At 34.3% G+C, this 10,274-nt stretch overlaps 2 protein-coding genes across 2 annotated transcripts; one reads left to right on the plus strand and one right to left on the minus strand.

Annotated features, from left to right (window-relative positions):
- Positions 1 to 409: 409 nt before the first annotated feature.
- Positions 410 to 1,643, plus strand: BDR25DRAFT_380217 (terpenoid synthase; the record flags this gene model as incomplete). Its single annotated transcript, XM_033697657.1, has 4 exons — positions 410 to 709; positions 826 to 1,085; positions 1,162 to 1,551; positions 1,619 to 1,643. 4 exons carry the CDS (start codon positions 410 to 412, stop codon positions 1,641 to 1,643), a joined length of 975 nt encoding a protein of 324 aa, XP_033541967.1.
- Positions 1,644 to 2,733: 1,090 nt separating this feature from the next.
- On the minus strand, positions 2,734 to 3,291 carry BDR25DRAFT_361023 (uncharacterized protein; the record flags this gene model as incomplete). Its single annotated transcript, XM_033696344.1, has 4 exons — positions 2,734 to 2,761; positions 2,818 to 2,900; positions 2,931 to 3,004; positions 3,063 to 3,291. 4 exons carry the CDS (start codon positions 3,289 to 3,291, stop codon positions 2,734 to 2,736), a joined length of 414 nt encoding a protein of 137 aa, XP_033541968.1.
- Between the last annotated feature and the right edge of the window lie 6,983 nt (positions 3,292 to 10,274).

The raw sequence follows: 10,274 nt of genomic DNA on the forward strand, positions 1-10,274 counted from the left end.
GTAGGGATCAGATCCTTCGAGTTTGGAACTCGTAGGGATTGAATCCTTCGAGATCCTTCGGGGATGGAGGCCGAAGTGATCAGATCCTTCGATTCCAGGCTCCAGCATCGCATCGTATTACACGCAAGATAAGGCATGGTATCACTGGAGAATTTCTCAAAGCATTTGGGATGGCAGAAAAGAGCCAGGATACACACCGACCCCCTGCGGATCCTCATTTGCTTCAATTACTTGCCAGAACGGAGTTGTGCGCCGACAAAGGCATTGGCCAGTCGTACTTGGCTCAGGTATTACTGCAAGACCAGTGCAGGTTATCTATATATTAAACGGCTTTGATAAATAGCTTGCCACTGTCAACGTCTAGTTCAAGCATTCAATTCAAAAATTATCCAAGTGCTCACATTCATCAATGGAATACCGGTTCTCCAACCCTGTCAGCCCTTCGCGGTATGATTCGAAAGGACTCATCGCCGACATCCCCGTTCGAAAAAACATATTTTCTGAGGCGGAATACGTTGGATCCATTCGCGCCCAAGAAGATTGGAATGTCCTCGTTGCTCCTATTGGAGAGTTCAACGGTGGTCTCGATCCGGAATTGTCCTTCGTGTCGGTATCCATACCAGAGTGTCTCCCAGAGCGCCTTGAGATAATTTCATATGCAAATGAATTCGCGTTTATTTATGACGGTAAGCAGGCTTTATTACCTTTAGTACATGATTGTCTGACCATCGACGTGCCAAAGACGCCACCGAAAATATTGCTCATGATAAAGTAAGGCTAGCTCTATGAAATAATTAAAACTAAGACCTCTTTGACACAATTTAGGCTAGCGAGTCAATGAACGAAACCCTCGAATTGTTTCTCCAGGGCGCCACAACGGGTTATATAAACCCTCAGGGAAGTGGTAAAAACAAGATCCAAGCCCAGATTTTCAATGAAATGGTCGCTATTGATCGACCTCGGGCTTTGGTCACCATGAAAGCATGGGCCGAGTTTTTGCAACTCACATCAAGCCGAGATCGCAGCGTTAAATTCGACACTCTGGATGAGTACATTCCCTATAGGGTATGGGATGTTGGACAAATGTTAGTCTCATTTTTCCTTGATAGGTTGTATTTCAATATGTTTTTTTTTTTTTTTCACTCGCTGACGCCACGAAAGGCTAATGTTCGGCCTCGTCACTTTTGGAATGGGCTTGACAATTCCAGAGAATGACATAGAACGGAGCACTGAAGCCACACGATCAGCCTTCGCAGTTATTGCCCTGACGAACGATTTATTTTCCTGGGAGAGAGAACGTGATGCAGCGAAACGGGACAACATGCCACATGTAGTCAATGCTGTCTGGGTCATCATGGGCCAGCACTCCGTCAGTGAAGAAGAAGCCAAGCAAATTTGTCACTCGAAGATCGTCGAATTGGTTCAAGACTACAAGCGTATCGTTGAGCAGTACAAGAAGGACGAGTCAGTCTGCCTGGACTTGAGAAGATACATCGAAGCGCTACAGTACAACATAAGTGGTAACCTAGCTTGGAGTTTGACTTGTCCACGGTACCATCCAGAGACAAAATTGAACGCATGCCAGGCGTGGATGCGACAACGACTTACACCGAACTAGGTCAGTTCCACGAGGCAAGATCTGATCGCAGGAATATCAAATTTAGGTGCTTAGGTGGGCGTCGAAGGGCTTGTAGTTGCTACGTGTGTTTCTGTCATTGCAGCTAACAGCATCTTTCTTGTCGGCAGGAGAATTGTCACACAAATGCTAGAACTGAAATAAGTGGAACGCCCTCTTCACAGCGGAACATCCACATATATAGCCCGCCACTCTTCCATTCATAGTTCCAAATAATATTCTTTTCACTCTAATATCAATACATCGATGCAATTGAGCGTGGAGTCGTTACTGTCCACTGTCCATCCCTCTCCATATTTTTAGATGCACTTTGGCACCTTGGTGTAGGGTCCTACGGCCTAAGGATCGCTCAAGTTAAGCTAAGGAGATGGCTGATCAATTCGGCGTAATAGCATCCATTGTCGGCACCATCGCAGCTGCTGCAAAGGTTGCCGAGCTCCTTGAACTTGTGGTCTCCTCTGCGAAAGAAGCACCATAAGTCGTCAATGCGAGGCCAACGAGGTATGAACCGCACTTTCGTCATTGCAGATTCTTTTGACCAACTTTTCGACGGCATATTCTCGTCTTTCTCTAAGCTGGGAGCGGTTGTCACACCGTTATTCGTGTCCAATGGACAGAAATATTCGCTAAGGACGCCGTTCAAATAGACGGGCATAGAGAGCCAATACTCGAAGGTGGTAGAGAAACTCTAAAAGTATAATGAGTCGCTTTCACTCATGATTAACACCCTCAGGGGTACGTCCTCTCCAGAGGTATTGAGAATTGGATGCCTCATAACGCCGACCACTATAGTGTTATCTTGAATAGTGAAGTTTTGTAGAGGTAGAATGAAGAGGTTACGGAGGTAGAAGGGAGGGCAGCGATATTATTCATAGTTAGATGAGAGCGCCGACGAACTGTGAAAGCTTTATCGTCTACAGTAGTAGTAGAGGGCAGTATTCGCTTGCATCAGCGCTGCTCTTTTCATCGCCATCACTGCGCTTGCATCCTAACGCAGTAGGTCTCTCTCAATTCAAATTTAGCTACCAACCACACTAAACCTTCCCTCCTTTGTGATTGAGATCCTTTCTCTCTTTCTTTCTCTTAATTCCATTCCGTTACAAACATAGAAAGCCCTCCGCACGACTTGCCCCACTCCGACGCTTCTCTAAGCTAACCTAAGGCGCGTGCTGCCCGGGGACTGCGAAGGCAACACATGTAACTCAAACTCCTTCACTGATACTGTCGGCAAGCTTGCAGAAGGACACCTTGAGCAACCAAAGACCTACACAGCGTTGCGTCGTGGAATACTAACCTTGGCGAGATACTGCCTCGCTAGGTCTTTGATCCAGACGTTGGATTTGAAGCTGTCGGCAGAGGAGACGTAAGCTAACTTGCTGTTATCGGGGGAGAGTACACCTACTAGCGTATAGGATGAGGTCGCGACTAAGGGTTAAGGTAAGCCAACCCAGCGCGGACGCGGAATATGTCTGGGTTGCCGTCTCCGCTGCGTGCTGCGGTAAAGGTAATCCACTCTCTGTCGGCACCGAAGATGGCGAAATAGTCCTTGATCGGCCAAATGGAGTCGTTTCTGGTTTTGCGAATAGCGGTCGTTCATTCGCCCCGTCGTCATTAGCGAGGTAGAGCGTCGAAGATGGGGGTCCGATGCGGTTCATGTAACTGCTCTGGTAGATATCTAGCCTATTATAAACTCTATCTTATTAAAGTTGTACATGTTATTATCCTAGATGCTCTACTTAGCTTTAGATTACGATAACATTTTTATAAAAAGCGTTTTTATAGTTATACTTACACTTAACTTTACTTTAAGCTTTAAATAACACTTAATAAACATACTAGGCTAGTTTATGCTAATATAGCCTAGATTATGCTTAGCGTGTAAAAAATTAGCTATATTAGCTATAGATACTAGTTAAAAGAGAAATACTTACATATTAAGCTTAAGTATATACTTTATAATTACTTACTTTTTATTATTAACATACACTATAGGCGAGTTGCTTACACACCTAAGTTGCTTACTTTTGCTAAGACCCTACTAAACTACTTTTTCTACGCTAAGACATTCCTAAGAACACTACTTAGACGTGCTAAAAAAAACATTAAATATAGCTTACACTTTAGGCTTTTAAATAAGACATACCACTTTTAAAGTAATACGCTATAGCTACGTATAAAGTCTTTTAAATAATAATAAATAACTAACATACTAAATAACTTTTATAAGCTAATTCTACAGCTAACTTATAAAGGCTAGATAATTATTAAGCATATACTTAAGCTATATGCGTAAGGATTTTCCTCTTAGCTAGTAACTGTAGCTAATATAGCTAATTATTTGCGCGCTAAGTGTAATCTAGGCTATGTTAGCATAAACTAGCCTAGTGTTGAATGGACTTCCTTGTACAGCTAGGCGCGGGGTGAGCGGGCCTTGCGTATGATTCTGTAAGTGCACTTTTGTACAGTCTATAGATATAGAGGGGGGGGGGGTTACTAGTTGTTTATTCTTGTTCTCTATCTAGAGTTCAGGTAGAAGAGATTATGCAGCAGGATCTCTCCTGCTAAGGCTCTGCACAGGCACTATACAGTCACTACATAGCTAGGTTACGTAATATTAATTATACAGTTATGCAGGTTAGAGTTGTGCGTGTACTGTGTACAAACACTAGCAACTTTTTATTTTTAAGTTACTTACTTATTCTAAGCTCTTTTTCTCTCTTTTCTTTTTTTATACTTTTTATAATAGTGTTCTACAACTCTCTCTAACCCTTTCTTATAATTATATAGGGTGGTATGCCTTTATACAGGCTCCTGTAGGCGTTTATTGTGTAAAGATTAGGTGTTATTTAGGCTTAAAAGTGTTTATTACATAGAGTGCTTTTACTATAGCTACTAAAAGTGTTAAAGTTATTAAAAAAAAGCTTATAACGTACTTTATAGGCAAGTTACTTACACACCTAAGTTGCTTACTTTTACTAAGACCTTACTACACTACTTTTTTTACACTAATGTATTTCTAATAACACTACTTAAATGTGTTAAAAAAATGTTAGATGCAGCTTATACTTTAGGCTTTTAAATAAAATATAACACTTTTTAACTAACACACTGCAGCTATTTATAAAGTCTTTTAAAAGATAATAAGTAACTAACACACTAAATAACTTTTCTAAGCTAATTATATAGCTAACTTATAAAAGCTAGATAATAATAAAAAGTAAGTAATTATTTAGCACATACTTAAGCTAAATGTGTAAGGATTTTCTCTCTAGCTAGTAGCTATAGCTAATATAGCTAATTTTTTACACACTAAGTGTAATATAAGCTATATTAGTATAAACTAGCTTAATATATTTATTAAGTGTTACTTAAAGCTTAAAGTAAAGTTTAAGTATAAGTATAATTATAAAAAAGCTTTTTATAAAAATCTTATAGTAATTTAAAGCTAGTTTAACTTTATAAAAAATATTAAAGCTAAGTATAGTATCTAAAATAATAACATATACAACTTTAATAAAATAGAGTTTATAATAGGCTAAATATCTACTAGAGCAGTTGTTATAAGTTTAGAGAGATAAGGACAGCTAAAAGCAGTCTAGCTAGGTAACTAGAAGTAGACAACAGCTATCTAAGGCATTAATGCTAAAGGGTAAGCTATTCTGCTTTTTATTATTTTTTAAAGTAGTAACTACTTTTTAAACTAGTATAAAAAGAAAAATCTACTTTAAAATTAAGTTATTATAATCTCTAAGCGTAGCTAGACTACTAATTAGCTTAGTTTAGACTAGTTAAAGCACTTTAATGTGTATATAAAGAAGTGTACTATTAGCAGCTACTATTTACTAGTTATTAATAGCTATAAAAGCTATAACTTACTTTATTTTTAGTAATACTATAAAAATAATAAAATTATTACTATTTATATACTTTTTTACTTATTACACTTTTTATAGCTACTTAATGTAGGTTGTTTTACTTTTTTAAAAAAAGTATATAAGCGCTAAGCTAAAAACCTTATATATAACTAAATTACTTATATTATAAAAATAAAGTTCCTGCTATGCTTTAAAGTAGCTTATAATGCTATAATTACTTCTAGTAATATCTAAGAAAAGTTTTAAAGTGCTAGATTAGTTCTTTTTAACTTATAATAAGTTATAATAGGCTTTAATGTAAAGTTACGCACTTTATTACTACTACTACTTATATATAACAAGCTTTAGTAGTTATAAACTCTAAGTAATACTCTAAAACTTAAGTTATAATTAATACTTATAAAGATAAGAATTTAAAAGTATATAAATAGTTTACTAACTTTTATAGTTAAAGTGTTTAAAAAAGTTTTAAAAAAGGCAGTAATAATTACATATAAGCTAGTGTTAGCGCAACAGAAAATTACTAAGCTTTAAGTAGCTAATAAGGCTGCTATATAACATAAATTACATAAAAAAAAAGCAGATTAAAGTAAAAAAAACCTTAATAATTTAGAAAAGCCTACACTTAACAGCTTTAAAAAAGTTTAAAGCGCGTAGTAACAGAAAGAAGGCAAAGAAGTAGGTGTAAGCTAAAGTAGGTAAGCTATCCTAAAGGCGCTGTAGATAGTGTAATTAGACTAGGCATAACGCGCAAACGTGTAAGCAAGAAGCAGAAGTAGTATCTAAATAATATTCTAGGCTGTACTGTACTATATAGTGCTAGAGCAGGTTGTTATGGGCTATAATAGAGTTTGTTAGGGTGGGGTCTTGGCAAAAGTAAGCGACTCAGGTGTGTAAGCAACTCGCCTATGAAGTACGTTATATATAAACTAAATAGTTTTTTTCCTTTTTTTATTATATAGTATTAAAGTGTTATTTTTTTCTATATAGTGTACTAACTTTTTATAGTATAATAAAACAGCTTTTATTGCTAGTAATAATAACACTTTTATAAGCAACTTTAAAATTACTATTATAAGCAGGCAGTAGCAGGTTGTGTTGCCTATAGGCATAGTGTAGGGGCGCTAGTTTATGCATAACTTATGTATTTATATACTTATTTTACTTATTTTTATTTTTGTTTTATATAGAGTGTTAACTTATACATAGGCTAATAAGCTATTAGTAGTAGTAATGCTATTATATAATGTTATAGCTCTTATAGCTATTAACACTAACCTATAGCCTTTTATTATAAAGATTATATAGTGTAAAGGTTACTTCTGCACCCTTTTTATGTAGAGTTATAAGGCTGTTGCATTGCCTACATGCGCGCAGTGTTATAGCAGTAATACTAGAGCCTTACTCTTTAAAGACTACTACATAGTAGGCGCTGTCTTCAAAGGTAGTGTCTACAGCTTATGTGTATAGCAGAGCTGTATTATTTACTGTAAGCATTATTTCTAAGATAATATTTTTATATAAATAGCTTATAAAATTTAGTTAAAAAGATCTAGCTTATATAAGATAAAACAATAATTTTATTAACTTAGAAAAAATAAGCTAAGAACCTTTATATAGTAGACCTAAGCACAGAAGACGCTATGCAGAAGTACATTAAACAGCGTGCACAAGGTGCCTATATTGCGTTAGTGTGTTAACCTAAGGCAGCATTTAACTTGTCTACTGCTGCTTAAGTTATATTACTGTTGCATAATAATATTAAGGCATTAAATATACAAATCTAATAGTAAATTAATAACTAGAATTAAGAATTATTTATAAATCGATGTAAGGCACTAGAGGCATAAGAAACTGCATTAAATGTATTGCTAGAGAAGTCCTTTATAGGAGTCTATATATATGCGAAATAAGTAGGTGAGTCTTGGCAACAGACTTATGGTGAGATGCATACAACTATGGTGACAACGCATCCAACGCATCCAATCATGATGACAACGCACCCGACTATCGTGTGACTACTGCAAACAAGCCTCTTCTAGCGCTACGTTGTTGCTGCTAAAAGGTCTAGTGTATATAGCTTAGCTAGCGTAGGCCACTAAGTGTTGTTATTTATCCTGCGCCTCTAGGCTGCAGGTGGGTAGCCTCTGGCCAGTAACTAAGTCATGAGCATGGCGACTCTAAGCTACGTGTAGGTTATGTAACGCCTAGAACATGCGTCTGCTAAGAAGAGGGATAATGTAAGGCTAAGATGGCACTTACGTGCGACAGGTATATATACTATTCTGTACGCAAGATTAACTATTAGTTAATTATCTACACCTTTTTAGTTGTATTAGCGCAGTGGTACAAAGCTCTGTCCTTACACTCACACACTAATTCTAGCTTAGCAACACCTTAAAACTATAAATAGTAATAAAGAGGTAAACTCTAGCCTACTAATAACAGAACATAGCGTTATAATATTACATTAAAACATCTAATATATAGTAACGTACTTCACAGGCGAGTTGCTTACACACCTGAGTTGCTTACTTTTGCTAAGACCCTACCCTAACAAACTCTATTATAGCCTATAACAAACCACTCTAGCACTATATAGTATAGTATAGCCTAGAATATTATTTAGATACTACTTCTGCTTCTTACTTACACATTTGCGCGTTATGCCTAGTCTAATTGCACTATCTGCAGCATCTTTAGGATAGCTTACCTACTTTAGCTTACACCTACTTCTTTACCTTTTTTTTATTACTATGCGCCCTAAACTTTTTTAAAGCTATTAAGTGTAAGCTTTTTTAAATTATTAAAGTTTTTTTTACTTTAATTTACTTTTTTTTATGTAATTTATGTTATATAGTAGCTTTATTAGCTACTTAAAGCTTAGTAATTTTCTATTACACTAACACTAGCTTATATATAATTATTACTGCCTTTTTTAAAACTTTTTTAAACACTTTAACTATAAAAGTTAGTAAACTATTTATATGCTTTTAAATTTTTATCTTTATAAGCATTAATTATAACTTAAGTTTTAAAGTATTACTTAAAGTTTATAACTACTAAGGCTTATTATATATAAGTAGTAGTAGTAATAAAGTGCACAACTTTATATTAAGGCCTATTATAACTTATTATAAGTTAAAAAAAACTAATTTAGCGCTTTAAAACTTTTCTTAAATATTACTAAAAGTAATTATAGTATTATAAGCTACTTTAAAGCATAGTAAAAACTTTATTTTTATAATATAAGTAATCTAGTTACACATAAAGTTTTTAGCTTAGCGCTTATATACTTTTTTTAAAAAAGTAAAACAACCTATATTAAATAGCTATAAAAAGTGTAATAAGTAAAAAAGTATATAAATAGTAATAATTTTATTATTTTTATAGTATTACTAAAAATAAAGTAAGTTATAGCTTTTATAGCTATTAATAACTAGTAAATAGTAGCTGCTAATAATATACTTCTTTATATGCATGTTAAAGTGCTTTAACTAGTCTAAACTAAGCTAATTAGTAGTCTAGCTATGCTTAAAGATTATAATAGCTTAATTTTAAAGTAGATTTTTTTATACTAGTTTAAAAAGTAGTTGCTACCCTAAAAAATAATAAAAAGTGTTGCAACTGCTAATCAGAGAGCAATAAGAAGCAAGTCTATTAACTATAAGAGGCTTATAGGGAGCCTGCCTATGTAGTGGGAGCTCTAGCGCCAAGTGTCTTAGGCTGCTTATCTAAAACACAGGTGCAACACTAGGACCATGTGCTCTCTTACGCGACAAAAAGTAAAATAGCTTACTTTTTAGCATTAATGCTCTAGATAGCTGTTGTCTACTTCTAGTTACTTAGCTAGACTGCTTTTAGCTGTTCTTATCTCTCTAAACCTGTAATAACTACTCTAGTAGATATCTAGCTTATTATAAACTTTATCTTATTATAGTTATATATGTTATTATTTTAAATACTATACTTAGCTTTAATATTTTTTATAAAGTTAAACTAGCTTTAAATTACTATAAAATTTTTATAAAAAGCTTTTTATAGTTATACTTACACTTAAACTTTACTTTACGCTTTAAGTAACACTTAATAAATATATTAAGCTAGTTTATACTAATATAGCCTATATTATACTTAGTGTGTAAAAAATTAGCTATATTAGCTATAGCTACTAGCTAGAGAGGAAATCCTTACGCATTTAGCTTAAGTATATGCTAAATAATTACTTACTTTTTATTATTATTAAGCTTTTATAAGTTAGCTATATAATTAGCTTAGAAAGGTTATCTAGTGTGTTAGTTACTTATTATTTTTTAAAAGACTTTATAAATAGCTGCAGTGTGTTGCTTAGAAAGTATTATATTTTATTTAAAAGCCTAAAGTGTAAGCTGTATCTAATATTCCTTTAACACATCTAAGTAGTGTTGTTAGGAATGCATTAGTGTAAAAAAAGTAGTGTAGTAAGGTCTTAGCAAAAGTAAGCAACTTAGGTGTGTAAGCAACTTGCCTGTAAAGTATGTTAATAAACTAAGTAAAATATCTTTATTTGTTTAAAAAATTTAAAAGATTTAAAAAAAAAGTAGTAGAAACTTTTATAAGCTAATTAGACATTAATCTAGCTCTTTTTAAACTAATAAGAGAAAAGGCTTAGCAAGATGTGCAGTGATCAATAGAGAATACAGTGATTAATAGAGAATACAGTGATTAATAGAGAATACAGTGATTAATAGAGAATACAGTGATTAATAGAGAATACAGTGATT

The sequence above is a fragment of the Lindgomyces ingoldianus genome (assembly GCF_010093535.1).
Source record: "Lindgomyces ingoldianus strain ATCC 200398 unplaced genomic scaffold BDR25scaffold_41, whole genome shotgun sequence".
Taxonomy (NCBI): Eukaryota; Fungi; Ascomycota; class Dothideomycetes; order Pleosporales; family Lindgomycetaceae; genus Lindgomyces; species Lindgomyces ingoldianus.